The 16680-nt window shown below is 37.9% G+C and overlaps 1 protein-coding gene across 1 annotated transcript; it reads left to right on the top strand.

The window, feature by feature from the left end:
• Nucleotides 1-295: 295 nt before the first annotated feature.
• dync2i1 (dynein 2 intermediate chain 1) lies at nt 296-16481 on the top strand. Its single transcript, XM_041813790.1, has 25 exons — nt 296-417; nt 626-679; nt 2252-2679; nt 2797-3071; nt 3145-3212; nt 3301-3531; nt 3632-3676; nt 4300-4350; nt 4472-4477; nt 4614-4836; nt 5015-5111; nt 5545-5674; nt 5788-5899; nt 8173-8267; nt 8382-8511; nt 8708-8880; nt 9144-9306; nt 10399-10512; nt 10608-10669; nt 13564-13615; nt 13720-13780; nt 14073-14172; nt 14284-14415; nt 15611-15834; nt 15910-16481. Exons 1-25 carry the CDS (start codon nt 403-405, stop codon nt 16079-16081), a joined length of 3213 nt encoding a protein of 1070 aa, XP_041669724.1. The 5' UTR covers nt 296-402; the 3' UTR covers nt 16082-16481.
• The last annotated feature ends 199 nt before the right edge of the window (nt 16482-16680 follow it).

The raw sequence follows: 16680 nt of genomic DNA, 5'->3' as shown, positions 1-16680 counted from the left end.
GTCCTTATACAATGACGAGCACGGAGAAATCGATAAACAAACGGCTGGATTTACATGTGTATTGAATGAATGTCCGCATTGCCACAGTGATTACAGCTGCCTCATCTAGCACTAACGTAAATGCTTAGAATCACACAATTCAACAAAAATGCTTGCATTAAAAGAGAGAAGGGCCAGAGAGATAGAGGGGCTGACGGTTGCCACAGCAACTGACTGTTGACTCAGACATTGCTCTGCCTTTGATTAACAAGCCTGTTGTCAAGCTGAAGTGACGCGCTCTCCTTAGTTTCGACCACCTCCGCATGCGTACCAGTGATTTACCATCATGGCGGCGTCGTTGCAAAAATATGTGCAAAATATCGGCGGTTGAAACATTTCTAGAGCAAAAACACAGATGAAAACATGCACAGCAATAAGGTAACTGCCCTTTTGTGTACCCCGTAAGGTTTGGGGATTTGTTTATGGCAGGAAATATCGTGTTTGGGTCTATAGTTATCAAAGGTTAGTTTTCGTAGGAGCTGACAGCTTAGTTTCTTGCGTTTAGTTTAATGTAAAATGCAGTTTATTCACTTGGTTTTCTCTGAACACATCATCTACTGAACATGGGAAACCCATTTGTTTACAGAAATTAACCATGGAAGACACATGGAGACCAGCTGACCTAAGAAGGCACGTCAGGGTACGTTTTTAGACGTTTGGATTACTTTCAAATTTGTTTAACCTTTATTTAGCCGGGGTAACCATCACAGACAAAAATGAGCAGTCATACGCTCAAAGCTGCCTATACGGGGGAAAACGGGGAGAGCTTTCTGGGGCCAAGCTAAACTAGGGGGCCCATGAATGTCAGCAAAAACATGATCCATTGTAAAGCTAAGCTGTGATAACCATGTTTTGTTTTTAACCTCTAATCTTTCTTATCAGAGCATCAAAAATGAAGATCAAGATGTAAACCCCCTTTCTTTTAACAGATTTACCTTTTTACTGGTAATATTAACATTGTGGATAGGCACACTGAGGTAAACCATTTGGAAAATAGTGTCAGATGTCAGGGTGCCAGAAAACAAAGTAGGAGAAACTGTTACAACTAGTAGAAAAATTGTTAAATAATTGCTAAATGAAACATAATGGGGGACAAGTGTGATAAAAGTGACATAACTTGGTTTGTGGTGCCAAAAAAGTTGTTCAAATTGGTTAAAAGTTGCAGAAATTGGTATAAGATGGGAAGGAAAGTGGCAAAACAAGGCTACTGATGGCTTATAAATGGATTAAAGTCTTTGCATCACATGCGCATAGTGCATTAGAGCATCATTATTTAAAATGGACTTCAAACATCATTATTCCTTATAGATAAGCATGAAACCTAAACAATCAAGTGACTTATACATACTTTTTTACTTTTAAAGAGGCAGTGAGTATTGGTGCTGAACCTCCTAAGAACTTTGTCCCTGACTTAGCTGTGCATTTTTTGGTTAGGTATTTTTAACCTCCTCAGACCTGAGCTTTTATTTTGTATGTGTTTTTAGTTCCTCATACTTATTTGGGATAAGTAGGGTCTGATAAGGTAAAACATCAGCCTTGTCTTTAAAGACAAATTTCTTTGAAATTTTACTTTCTGAAATCCACATGAAGTTCCTTAAAATTTCAAAAGAATTACCTAAAATTGTTGTCAAAATTCTTAAACATAAAAGCAACCTAAAAATCATAAAGCCAAAACATTTCGATCAATTTTTTTCCCTAAAAATTCCGTATAGATTCCTGAATATTTTCAACCAAAGTCCCCAAATTTTAAAGCAAATATCCCCTAGAGTTTCCAAGCATATTCCCAAAAATTTACAAGTGCACTCCCCCAAATTTCATGAAAATGATGGAAACATTCATACATTCAAAAAAATTCTCTGAAATTTCCATAAAAAGAACACCCCTTGCTCTCAAATTTCCATTTAAATTCCTCAAAATGTAGAAATGATTTTCCCAAATTTCCATAAGGGGGGGCATGGCTAGTAAGAAAGTTGTAGCTGAGTCAGCTGCATAAGCAGTACATGAAAGTGTCATCAGCATTAAAACTAAAATTTGCATAAATACCATTGACACCATACTATTTCCCCAAAACTGGCCTCACCTTTGGACAAAGTGAGTGAGGCACAAGTGCAAGTATCTGCTTGGATGCTTGGAGAAGCACTTCAGAAAGCACTGACTCAGTTTTTGTTGATATTAAAATACACTATTACTTGTATTTTCTCCTTTTTTTAAGGAGGAAGGCCATGGGGTTGACTACAGCAGAAGGCGTGATGACTACGTAAGAAAGCACCGTGGTGGGGAATCCACAGAGAGACGTCACAGAGATGCAGAGAAGGAGTCCAGAAGAGAGAGAGACAAACACAGGGAAAGGGAGAGTACAAGAGAAAGAAAAGATGAGGTGGAAAAAGACAGATATGTAGATCGACGGAAAGAGGGTTCACGAGACAGGCGAAGTGATAAGGATAGGGAAAGAGGAGATGAGGGGTCAAGGGAGAAGAGAAGGGAGAGGGACAGGTTACTGGATGAAAAGAGGAATGATGGTGAATATAGAGAGAACAGAGACAGGAGACGAGACAGGGAGAAAAGGCATGACAGGGAGAGGGACAAGGAAAGACACAGAGAAAAGGAACGAGAGGGATGGCATGGAGAGGACAGGGAAAAGCGTAGGGACAGGGAAAGATACAGAGAAAAGGAGAGAGAGGAGCGCCATGGAGAGGACAGGGAGAAGAGGAGGGAAGAGAGGGAAAAGGAAAGATATAGAGAAAAGGAGAGAGAGAGACGCCATGAGGAGGACAGGGAGAAAAGGAGAGAAGAGAGAGACAAGGAGAGAAGAAGAGAAGAGCGGGACAGAGAGCACAGAACTGAAAGGGAGAGGAGACATGAGGGCACAAGAGAAGAAAAGAAAGATCTGATAGAAAAGCATGAACGAGAGAAGAGAAGGCAGCATCAAGAGAGACAGAGACACAAAGATGAATATGAAGATCAGAGGAAGGAAAAAGACAGGCAAGAGAGACATGGAGACAGAAAGCACTCAGAACTGAAGGAAGACAGAGGTAAGAGCACAGTACTGTGTGCATTTAATATGCCATGTTTAAAGCATTTTTATTTATGTCTTTCTAATTTCAGAAAACAGAGACGAGCACAGAAGACCTAAAGAGGACAGAGAGAGGAGACATAGAGAGAGAGGATATCAAGTAAGCATCTTAATGCAGACTTTCACAGCAAAATACTTGTGCCAGAACCCTTTAGTCAGATTGTTTTGTGGGCTCTGTTGTCCTTCAGGATGAAAAGCACAGGCATGATAGTGAATCGAGGGAGCATCGGGGCCGGAAAAAGGAGGAGGTAGAAGACAGGCTACATAGTGGTGACAGAGAGCGAGCAGATCGGGATAGACACAAAAATAAAAGGCATCTAGATAGAGCAGAAGAGGAAGAACCGGAAAGAGGTGTAAAGGACAGAACCAGCAGCTCCTGGAAAGCCGACAAAAGTGATAAGCTTGGGACCAACACAGAGGTTTGTAGGTCTAAATGTTGTAGTGTTTCCTTTTGATGTTTTAATTTTTTAGTTTAAGGTGTCTTAATGGATTGTATGTGTTTTTTCCCTTGTGATCCAGGATGTAGCATCTGTAAGAAAACAAGTAGAAGACACAGAGGAGCCTGTAAGATGATGCTGTCTTATCTGTTGGCTTTATTTTGGCGGGTTTTTGTTTTCAAACCATTGATAATCATATCATTATTGTATGAAACATATTTCTGATTACCAGAGGAATACAAAATGGCCCCAAAAAGAAAAACACAGGATATTTCAGCTGATTCCGGAGCCAATAAATTTCCATTCACTTAACCCTCATTCGTGTCATAAGATGATTATGATTTAGGAGTCTTAAAGTAGTGACTTCATAAGTTAAACTAGCAGGAAATCTGTTGAGAGCTCTGTATTACAAGATTTAAATCTTTATGAACTGGCAATAGCAATTCTGTAATTGTTTCACACTAATAAGGACAATGATGTATTTACTTCTGAATGTTTTTTTTCCATCCTGACTTACATAAAGAAATTAATGTGCCACTACCTACTGTGGAGTTTTATTTCACAGCCATAATTCTTTTTCTTGCATGAAAGCAGACTTTTTTCCCTCATGTTGCAGCCTCGTACGATCAGAATAAATTCATTTATATATGTACTTTTAAGTTTAAATGTAAAGTTCCTGCATCTCTTCTTCAAGTAAGATAGAATCAAGTAAGATGTTTTCTGCTTTGTGCATGTGTGTCACCATTATAGGTTGCCAGTGCTGAAGATCAGGCTGAGCAGGAATATGAAGACGACTTTGAGGTAGTAAATCAATCACTAAGTACGAACCAGACTACATGCCGTAGAATAATTTCTAAGTTGTGTCATCCTGATACATTTTTAACATCACTCATGTTACTTTTTCATGCACTAACATTCAAAGAAAGCGGTGAGTATAGAGCTTTCACAAGTGTATTCTTTTATCCATTCTTATTCTCATAACAACACATTTCTGTTCATTTTCTGTTTTTATTCATGGTTTAAAGTATAATATGCACTTAATGATGGCCTTTCTCTGTTCAAAGGATTATGAGGAGGACTTTGAGGAGATGGATGAGAGTGAAAATGAAGATGAGGATGAAACGGTGCCAGGGGCGAGTGAGGAGAAGACGGAAGTGACAGCAGAGCGGAGAAAAGAAATCGAAGCGATTCAGAGAGCGATGGAGGAAGAGAATGAGAGAGTGGGAACAGCTCTGTCCAGACGAAGTACAAGCAGAGAGGAGATGGATGAGACTAAGTGGACCAGAGGTACAGTTCTTTCTTAAATTGTCCTTAATTTGGAAAATACCCTTTAAGTAAAGTTCTTGGTGCTACCACTTGTGATACAGCCTGATTTCTTTCCTTATGTGTTATCCGCTGCAGGATGTGAGCTTATTCTTGCCTCTTCAGAGATAATGTAATGTCTTAATGTCTGTGCTTTCTTCAGAGAAGAGCCAGAGTAGAGCCTCCCAACGTGGGAAGTTTATCGACTTTGTGGCCGCAAAGCAACGTGAAGTCAGCAAAAAAGTCGCTTCAAAACAGAAGTATGCCTAATCATCTATAAAAGGACACATTCATATAATTCTAAAATACATAACACAGTGTTATATACCATTAAAAGCTCCTGTGAGGATTTTTTAGCTGGTTGGAATTAGACTGAAATGACTACTGATCTCTTTATAACCTATAAAAGCAAACAAAACCATCAGCATGAAGATTATTTAGATTATAGATTATTCTTACATAGTTATTTTACATATCTGATGTAGGGTAGGTGTCAAGGAAGGCTCCACCGACAGGTATGTTTGTTGACCTGGTGACCGATATTACACAAGGGCAAATAATGTAACATAAACAGAGATCAGTAGCTAATGTTTACTGGTTGGGTCCAATCAAACGAAACAAGACATTCCTCACAGTAGTTTAACTTGACATGTTTTTAATTTGTTAATTTGTTTTGTTTTTTTCTGACTGTAGGAAACGCAGCACAGAGCTTCTCCGCTTAATTGATCTGGATTTCTCCTTGACGTTCTCCATTTTGGATCTTCCCCCTGTGAATGAATATGACATGTATATAAGAAACTTTGGAGCAGCAAACACCAAGCAGGTCAGCTTTTCTCTCTCAAGTCTTTGTTATATTACAGACTAGGCTGTGGTATTCTTAATTTTATTGTGATACATTGTCTGTCTGAGTTGGGTTTGAAAATTCTTTGTTGCCAGGCCTATGTTCAGTGTAATGAAGATAATACAGACAGAGACATCCAGACAGAAGAGATAGAGGTTTGTGAAAAGTGGACACAGCATCCTCCAGAGCACAGTGGAGCCTGTGGAGGTAAGAAACAGATGGCATTCTCCAACAAAATAACAGCCACAAACATAATAAACCTCAAACACTATACAGATCTTTGACTTTTAATGTAATAACAACACAAATGTTATAGCTGTTGCTTGGAAATTAAATTTGCCAGGCTTTGTCACATTTTAGGGTTGGTGAAAATTCTCAGCTTTGAAAATGAGAATAAGTTCCCACAAATTTAATATGAAAATAAAAAGTGATCTTTGAAGTCATTGTTGTTTCTTTGTCTATAAGGAGGGATGGAGATTTAACCCCAATTCTGCATTTTTCAAAGCTGACAATCAATAACATTTCAGATTATTGATACTAATATCAAGTCTTGTGAGTTCTGTGGTGTAATGTCATCTCATCATTTCAATGCTGCAAAAGAAAGAATATAAGCTCAAAGTGCATCATCTCTGCGCATCAATTTAAACCAAAGTGTAGTACCTTTGGATGTCAGTGGATGCGCTGGGAGTAGCATGCATAACACTAGCTTTCACTGCTGCAGGACAGTTATCTTCCTTATCTGCACAGAGCAGGCATGAAAACTCTCAGACTAAAACTTAGTTTTATTTATATAGCACAGCAAAAGTGCTTCACAGGAAACAGAGAAAAAATACAGAGATTGACAACAATGGTTAAGCTCTTAAAGATTATTAAAACAAAGAATAAGCGATATGACTGACTGAAAAATAAAATGAAATAAAAGTTAGTACAAATAGTAAAACATGAAAAAAGTACAATAAAACCAGAAGTCTGAAAAGGATAAAAATTTTCAGGAACATGTAAATCTAAAATCTGTGAAAGCTGAGTAATGCCTAATGTAAAAACAGACATAAAAAAATCACTACACATTAAAAGCCGGATTAAAAAGATGTGTTCTTCAGTTTGATTTTTAAAACAGCCACAAAGCTCGCTATTTAACTGTCCAGCGGCATTAAGTTCCAAAGTTTTGTTGCATAAATAAATACCACTCTTAACCTTGTAGGAAGTCCTGGTAGTGACATTTTTTTTACGTAAAGGTGCAAATCTAACTCTAATTTTTAGATCTGCAGCCATATAGCTAAATAAATCACTTAACAAGCTGACAGACAAGTATATTATGATGTGTTCAGTAAAATGACTGTCTGTATGTTAATAAAATGTCTTCATGTGTTCAAGTGTGACATCAGGAATAAGAAATTCCAGTTTTTGACCAAAAAAGAACTTGAATAATTACAGTTGAAGGAAGAGAAATCCAGAAATATATTACTGATGAAACAGATAGAATCATTACTTTTTCAACTTTTTAACTAATTTTATACCACCTCTGTGAAGATGTATTTGGTTTTGCCTTTTCACCAAACAGTAGAAAAGTATCTATATTAGTATCAGTAAAGACTCACGAATTAATGATCCCTAACCCTTTTTATATTTTGAAGTAACTTGTGTTTATGTGTGTAATTCACATGCAGTTTATAAAATGAGTCTACAAAACAGAAATAAAACGTTCATACAGATTACTAAATCATGCAACCATTTCACAAAACACACATGCAAATGCATGAGCCATTTTTAAAATTGGTGCACCATTTTATAAATAGTGCACCAATGCAGTACATGTTCATTCAGAAAGATAAAACCATATTGATGTAAGCTCCAGGGCCCCTCATGATGTCATGTGGGGAGTTAGCTCCACCCCCAGGTTTGGTTGGCCCTCCCTGCTTGGAAGAAAGTTAGGCCCTCCTCTCCATCAGGAAAGCCACACCCATTAAGCCACATTCATTTCCTGAGAGGGTGCAGTCAGGGCTGAAATAAGACAGCTCATCAACATTTAAAGCCACAGACACAGAAACAGCTCTTTCTGAGCAAGGCTGAAACAGAGGGGTTTTCTAGGCATGCAAAAATCCAATACTGGAGTGTTTTTCAGCAACAAACTTCACAGGCATGTTTTGGGGACCTCTGAGACCAATATAAACGTGTCTTAAAGGGGTAAAATATGTGACCTTTAACCTATAGACTCCTGTTCAGAATAAATTAATCATATGAGCTCCAACAATCTTGTATGTAAATTTACAGTTAGGTAAAGAAAATGTCACAAGTTCCTCCAAGAGTAAAAACTATTACATTTGCTTAAAGTTACCTTTGTGTTTGATGTAGTCAGCACTTTTTGATTTGTTTGTGAGATTATGACATTAAAAGTTGCAGTTATGTTTGTGGGAAGCTATTACCTTGGTGGGTGTTACATGCAGAGTTAAGTAAACAGATGGTTTTTTTTGTATTAACAGATCCAAACCTCTCCCAGGAAGCACGAAATAGAACCATGGGTGAAATGAACTTTGACTCACAGCGTCTTACAGCATTTCTACACTCAGCCTCACAGGTTCATCCATGTTTTAAACAAAATTTTGATAAAGTGATAAGTTTCTTTATTTACCATGTGAAGGTTTTTTGCTTGTAGAACGAATGCCCTGTTGTGTTCTGTGCCTTAATGAAGGTCATGGTTGTTCTGCTGGAAGAAGACCAAGCTGAGAAGAAATCCCTGAGGAAGTTGAAGTCTCAAACGGACATGCTGTCTTTCAGCGATGGAAGTTTACAACTCAACACAAAGTTGCCTTTTCTTTATGGTAAACTTAAAAAATATTTTCCATCTCTAGCTGTTTCGCCCTCATCCTACTATGTTTTTTCAGCTATTTTCTGTTATTTATAGCTTGTGCCCACTAACAATTGCTTAGAAAATTCTGTACAAACAAATACATAAAATCAGCTGTACTAGTTTTATAGCTCTTTCCATGGATGTACCATTTTGACTGCCAACCGCAGGTCGCCACATCAGCCTGGTCCACTTCTCTCATGTCCAGAAGTACACAATGATGTCCGTCCACAATCCAACCACCAAGCCAAGTGCTGTTCGTCTTGATAGTTGCACTATCATCTGCATCTGGAACATACGAGAGCCATCCAGACCTCAAAAAGTCCTTGTTTATGAATCTGAGGTGATATTTTCATGTGACTTTGTCCCTTATAACGAAGTTATTTGTGAAACATGACCCAAAATATTTAAACTTACACACTTACCTTGACCAGGTAAACCTAACCCATCTTTTCCTTTTCACCAAAACTGACAAAAATTCTGCATATCCAGGTATAAATAACCTCAATAGGCCAGTTTTAGAATGCAACACCTGAAGTCATGGAATGAGTCTAATGATCACCAGCCAAAAAACAAAAGACTAACTCCTGATATGCCTTGCTGCAGGTGCTGTGTTGTTGCTTCAGCCCTGGAAAGGCCATATTGGTGTTTGCAGGCACATCAGTGGGCTCCATAGTGCTGTGGGATCTGAGGGAACATGCAAGTAACCATCAGTGCGTGAAAATCGGAGAGGAGGAGTGGATTTTTCGACAGCCAACATTCTCCACTGGTAGGCTACAGCTTTAAGTTTAGAATTGTTTTTTTTTTTTTAAATACATGAGCATTGCTAGAGATAATAGTGTCCAAAAAGTTAGCATTTTCCCAAGGAATCTGGCATATCTAGTAACATCTGTTTTCAGCATTTGAAGTATTCACATTAAAATCCTGCTAGATATCTCAGACAAGCCCCCAGTTTGTCATTATCCAGCTCAAAAGACATGACAAAGCAAGGGAGACATACAGTTTAACCCTCTGACTCTCTGAAAAGCTGTTAAAAAGTGGCATTGCCAGCCTTTTTACCATGCTTCCCCAGCACATTTTACTCAGTGAAGTGACCTCTTGCTATACAGAATGAATGGAGACAAATTTCCCATCACTTCTGGTCACGTGCAATGTATGACAAAGGCAGCTGCTCTCACAGTCGTTATGGCATATGTTTAAGCATTTTATTCAGGCATATTGCACTGGTGTATAACATGCAGCCGAGTTTTTACATGAAAATATGCAGGTCTCCTACACCAAATATAACAGTGAATTTTGCTTGCTTTATTGTCAGATGTTTTTTACTAATAATAAGAGATTGAGAGAGATTGATTGCTAAGTAGAGGAGTGTGTCATATAACAATATATATCAATAATTTAAAGTGATATCATTCATTTATAAGCTTTAATTACAGGTATATGCAGCAAAAATGATAAGGAATGATCATTTAAATTAGAATAATAACAAATGTATTCAAGATCCACATATGAATTCAACAAAGGTCTAGTTGTGTGTAAGGATAAAACTTACGATTTTCCAGCCCAACTTAAGCAACCCAGCACCGCTCTGTGTTTACAAAGCTTTTCCTGTCTGACTTTATTTTGAGAGAATCTGGCCCCTTGATCTTTCCTCAAATATCTTTGTTGTGTTTCCCTCTTTGAACTGACTTCCAGGTAAATGAATGTCAGCAGGCAGTTAAGGGAAAGTGTCTTTATTCGCTGTAAATAATAGTAAAGACAGCCACTGCCCTTTCTTAAAGTTCAGAGGCTGTTTCTTACGTAACAGTGGTGTCGGTTCACCCTGTGCTGATGTCTTCTCTTTGTCATCTTGTCATCACAGATGCAGTGATGGCCGGCTCAGGCCATTTCTCATCTGTGACATCCACAGAGGTTGTCCCCTCTGGTGTTGCAGGGGTGCTAAGGCCAGAAGTCCCACTTTTGGCATCTGAAGAAGGTATGGAATGGTGCAGGATTTGCTGCCATGCAATATCTCTTTTGTTCACAGTTTTCTTTATATTTAAGGATTTTTTTTTCTCAATTACAATTCAGAGTCATCAGGATTGTCCTTCCAGTTGGCTTCTTTGGATGAAAGCGGGGTTTTAAATTTCTGGGTAAGTTGAGCAACAAAAACCACCAACATATTTTTCTCTACTCAGAGCAGCAGCAGGGGAAAGTTGGAGGGAGGGTCGAATAGTTAAAGGCATGAGGTGAAAGTGACGGTTGAATGCCATTGTTCTAAAAACAACAGGAAGGTTAGTTATTGTACTCTCGGGCAGTCACCGTCTCACATGTAGCAGTTGCAGCAGTAGTAGCTGTAAACAAGAAAGCCCAAGGCAGCATTTAAAAACACTTAATTGAATGCCACAGTGATGCCTTTTGTACCACAGATTATTCCTACTCGGAGTAATTATTTAGATAAGCCTTAACACAGACGCATATTTCAAGATTAAGCATATTGTACACTACCTAATGATGCCTTATCACAGTTGTCTGTTTAGAATAGAAGACTTTTAATCTGCCTTTTTAAAACTTTTTTTTGTTAATCAATCATGGTCAATCAAATGTGGCTTTGATGAACAAAAAAAATATATATACTTTTAAATGTCAAAGTGAAAACAGATTGCTACAAAGTAAATCCACTTAAATATGTAATGTACAAAAAGTGATGCATAAATGTTAACCCAGTTATTAAAGTCAGTATTTAGAAGTGGATGGAATTGAATTTAGTAATGGAAGGAATGTGGCTCATGTGTAAATCTACCTAGATCAAGACGTTCTCACAAACTGAGTGACCGAGCGAGAAGGAGACTAGTGAGAGGGGCCACCAAGACACCTATGACTACTCTGAAGGAGTCACAAGTTTCAGCCACTGAGATAGGAGAGACTCTGCATATAACAACTGTTGCTCCAGTTCTTCACCAGTCAAAGCTTTATGGGAGCGTGGCAAAGAGAAAGCCACTGTTGAAGAAAACTCTTAAATCTGGACTAGAGTTCGCCAAAAGGCATGTGGGAGACTCCATGATCAAATTCTTTGGTGTGATGAGACCACAATGGTGCTTTTTTGGCCATCAGACCAGGTGCTATGTTTGGTGGTAACCAAACACTGCACATCACCGCAAACACACCATCCCATGTGAAGCATGGTGGTGGCAGCATCATGCTATGGTGGATGCCTCTCAGCGGCCAGCCATGGAAGGCTCATAAAGGTGGAGTGTAAAATTAATGCAGGAAAATATAGGATAATCATGAAGGACAATCTTATCAGTCTGCAAGAGTTTTAGAAGAAAAACAGAAATGGTTTAAAGACAGTAAGGTGAATGTTCTGGAGTGGTCCTGTCCCAGCCCAGTCCCCAGAGAATTTGTGGCTGGATTTTAAAAGGGTTGTTCACACCCAGTCCCCATGCAACCTGACAGAGCTTGAGCAGTTTTTCAAAGAAGACTAGAGTAACACTGCAGTGTTCAGATGTGCAAGCCTGATTAGACCTATCCACACAGACTCAGTGCTGTGATTGCAGCCAAAGGTGCATCTACTTAATACTGACTTGAAGAGGGTAAATATTTATGCAGTCACTTATCGTACCTTACATGTTATTATTTATTTGACATTACTTTGCATCTGTTTTCACTTTGACATTAAAAAGCATTTTTTGTTTAGTCAAAAGAGCCAAACTATATTGACCATAATTGATTTATATTATCAATTCATTTATTATATATCAATGTATTTATATTATTACATTTTTAAAGTACTGACATTAAAATTTAATAGTAATATACTTGAAATGTACATCCCTAGTGAAATTTGATGGGTGAACTAGTACATGGTTTTGTTGGCCACACACTAGATGGTTTTCAAATTTTAAAAAATTTGAGGAATATGAGAGACCACAGACATAAGGACAATTTTAAATGATTTTTTGTCTTTTCTCACACTCTAGAGCCTTTGTTCTAAATTGGGGAGTCGGAACTAAAAGTGGGCAACAAAGCAATTTTCAGTGGGATGTGGATATTGTCTATAATGCAGACGTCAATGATATAAACCAGTTGTTAGTACTGAACCTTGACTTGAGGACCCCCATCCTCAATCTCAGTCACAAGATGCTTTCCAGAAACAATAAAAAGATGTTAAAAATTACTTAAAGTGGTATATTTAATCCATTATTGTAAAAATATCCTTAAAATTAGTTCAATTTAAAATAAAAGCATGGCTTTTATGTTAGATTTGTGCTTAAATGAGTGTAAAAGGCACAAAATATTAAAATGTAAATTTCTACATGATGCTCTGTGCAACATGGTATACTTTAACCACCTCCAGGGACGGTCGGGGTCCCCAGTCTCTGGCCCTGTTATCTTGGGTTCACAGGTTGAAAAGTTTGGGAACCCCTGGTCTGAAGTAGTGTGTGGCCAGCTTAAATTATGTTATGACAAAAAAATCCCTCTGTTCTTTTCCACCATCATATTAATCACTCTCCGTCTGGAAATGTAGAAAAAAAGACTCCTGATAGTGGTTTTGGAAATTAAAAGTAATTTTGTGCAAATAATCAATCTTGTTGCTAATGGTCTCCCTTGCTCTTGCACTTCATAGCGAGCTATTAGAGCTTGTTTCACATCCATTTAATAACTCCCCACTGCTGCTGTAATTGTGCAAATTTGCCAAAAAGTAAACAAACATGGGCTTAATTTGGCAAAAGCTGTAACTAACAGCTAACAAACTGATGCAACAGCTGTACACTTCTCTTTAACTCCACAAAATTGTGTTAATGTAGTTACAAAAAAAACAGCATTAAACCCTTTATATAAGAGGTGCAAATAACAGTAACAGCAGAGACAAAATCCTTTTTGTCTTGTAGCACCATCAATGTTTTTGTGACATTGCTCCAAAATAGCACCCTCCTCTGTGCACCCAGATATTTCTCTGTGTTGAAAAGCTGTAAACCCTTGATCTGTACAAACACCAAAGCTATGTCATGATGGATTAGCATGTTTCCCTCTATGTGTCCTTTAGGTGGTTGTGGAACTCCCGAAAGCCAATGAGGCAGGCTCTCCAACAGATCTCGGTAAAGCAGTCACGTTTTCAAACACTCTCCTCTTTTTTTAAATGAATGTACTCCTCTTTCTTACACATGTGGTACCATCTTCACCCGCTCATTCTCTCCCTCAGGGCTCAGACCTGGGGGCAAAGTGAAGCTTCTTCACAGCTCCTCCCTCCTTACTGCTGAGAGGTGAGACTGATAAATAGCTCATGATGATCAGTCACTGCCAGCCTCTGGGCTCAAAATACCCCTCCTCACAGCTGCTCAGTGGCGGTCATACGATCTTGTTTGTTATGTTCTTCGCTGTTGTTTTTGTCACTTCAAGGTTTGATGGGATCATATTGACGGTCAGATGTGTACAGTGAATGTGACGCAGTGAGGTGTCCCACTGTTGCACAGCTTGTTTTTGGCTGGGAATGTTGTAATGTAAGACCTTTGTGTTGGCCTTCTTCTCCTTCTCTTGGTTCTTGTTGGTTCTCAGGGTATCGCCACGAGATGCTTTGAAAACAGGACCGTTACAGACACTGAGCCTCAAATTCCTTCCTACAGACTCCAATCATTTCTTTATTGGCACCAATATGGTGAGGATTGTCGTTTAATCTTCATCAGAAAATGCATGATATTTAAGATATTCCTCCCCAGAGACTACAGTGGATGTTTTATTCTTTTATTCTGATATAATTTCTGTCTAGGGTCTGGTCAATCATGGAACAAGTCACGGTTTGAAGGCTCCACCCAAGTTTTACCGATTTCAGGAGGCTGGAGTCCGACCTGTTGATGTCACCTCCATCAGCTTTAGTCCATTTGTGTCACATCTGTTTCTGGTGAGAGGGAATGTCACTTTTTAGCACACAAAAAAACTATTTACCCCTCAAAAAATAAAACTTTAAAAGACAAAAACAGCTGCCAGAAACTACTGAATATTATGCACCATAGAAATGTAACTAATGCTGATTAAAAATTGTCATCTTAACAAGAACAATAAAAAACAGGTAAGTATAAACTACAACATCAAATGAAATGTTAACAAACTAATTAAAATTTATAAACATTAAGAACATAAATAATGTAACCCCAAATTTAAAAAAATGTTTATAACCATGAAAATAAAAAACTGAATGCAATAATTTGCAAATCTCATGGATGCATTTTATTTACAATAGCAAATAAACAACATACACCGCTTTCCACATTATTAAGCAAATGACATTTTTCTCTTACTTTCCTAAATATTAATGCAAATGACAGAATATTTTTCAAGTCATCAGCCTTTAGAGCATGATTCAAATGTTTTTGAACGAACTTCATAATGATAACCATTATTTTTTTTTTTAAATAAAAACCTAAAAATGCACTGTTCCACATTATTATGCAAAACAGAGTTTAAAAGATTTTATAAGTTGTAAAGAACTGAAAATGGTCATCTATTGAATTTGCAGCATTAGGAGGTCATATTTACTGAAATCAAAAGCTATTTCAATCAAGAACATCTTAACAGGCCAAGTTACATGTTGTTCTTTGATATCACCTTCTGTAATGTTTAGTTACAGGACCTTTTCTAAGGAACTAAGTAGATCATGTGACCCACAACTACTCCTGGTGCCAGTATAACACAAAGAGAAAAAGAACTGCAAAGTCACAGAAGAGACAATAGAAAGATAGAGAAAAGCATGCAATGTTTCACCCTAAGACGTGGGGAGAACTTAGAAAAAGGACAAGAAAGGCAGCATTGGGGTGACCCAATTCCACAACTATATAAAAAACAGCTATAAGAAATATAGTTAAGAAACACAACAGTTAGAAATATCAACAAGTACATGAAATATTAAACCCAATTACAAATATAAACAACAAAGTATAAACAAGTGTAAGAAATATAAACATAGGAAGCAGCATAAAGAAATATGGACAATAAAAAACCACAGATTGTTAACAAAAATAAGTATATATATATATATATAAGCAGAGTTTCATATCACTATAACTGGCAATAATAAACTCTGACACATTTCTCTCCAGGTGGGTTGTAGTGATGGCAGCATCCGGCTACACACTGTGAGCCATGAGCAGCCTGTGGCCGAGTGGACTAATGGTACAGCAGGTGAACCGGTGGTCTCACTGCACTGGGCCCAAACCAGACCAACGGTCTTCTGTGCCCTTGATACAGCCTCTAACCTCCACATATGGGACCTGATGAAAAATGACTCTGAGCCTGTGCTCACAGAAAGGATTCACTCTGACAGGTAACGGCAGGCAAATACACCATAGGGTTTTTTCTCAGGAAGTTTTCTGGTATTAATGTTTTCTCCTCTTCTCAGGGTGACTGCCATGGCTGTCTTTGGAGACTCAGGACAACAGAACACATACTCAGGAATAGTGCTGGCTCATGAGTCAGGAAAAATAGAAATGCAGTATTTCACAAGAAAGTTGACTGTGCCCATACTTGCAGAAGAGGAGAAGTTGGAGAGTATGATGAGTGAAACCTTTTGAAACACTGTGCACTGTATGACTGCTTTACACGTCTGTACTTCTGTATTTATAAGCTTTGGAAGATCAACCTATACATTTCCTTTTTAAAACCTTTGTATTGTATTTTGATAACATATTTAGACCATAGCTGCATGTTTTTGCATTAATGTAGCTTTGAGAGTTACCAAAGATTCACTCATAGTGGAGCAAAGTTTATAAGATTTGCTTCATAAAAAACAAATGTAAATGATTGTTGATGTAAATACTTATGCTGTTGATGAATGTAAAATATTTGTACTCTGTTAACACATTGATTAAAGCTATCGCAATTGTTTATGAGGAGGACAGTATGTATGATAGTAGTGCAATTTAAAAATGGTCAAATTTAAACGAAGATAACGGAAAACAGAAAATAAATAAAATCGAGGACTTGACATCGTGGTAATTATGGCCTTATTTTTAAGATTACGTTTTATTTAGAGGAAATATGAAGAAATAAAAAATACCTCTGCCTGAGTCGAGTTTTACGACCTGCTGCCATGGATGTGGCTAAGCTACTCGTTACCTAGCAACAAGGCTGAACCCTTTGACGCTGGACCTTGACAAACTTTTAGCATACT

This window comes from Cheilinus undulatus, linkage group 19, assembly GCF_018320785.1.
Source record: "Cheilinus undulatus linkage group 19, ASM1832078v1, whole genome shotgun sequence".
NCBI classification, from domain to species: domain Eukaryota; kingdom Metazoa; phylum Chordata; class Actinopteri; order Labriformes; family Labridae; genus Cheilinus; species Cheilinus undulatus.
This window is presented reverse-complemented; position numbering and strand designations above follow the sequence as displayed.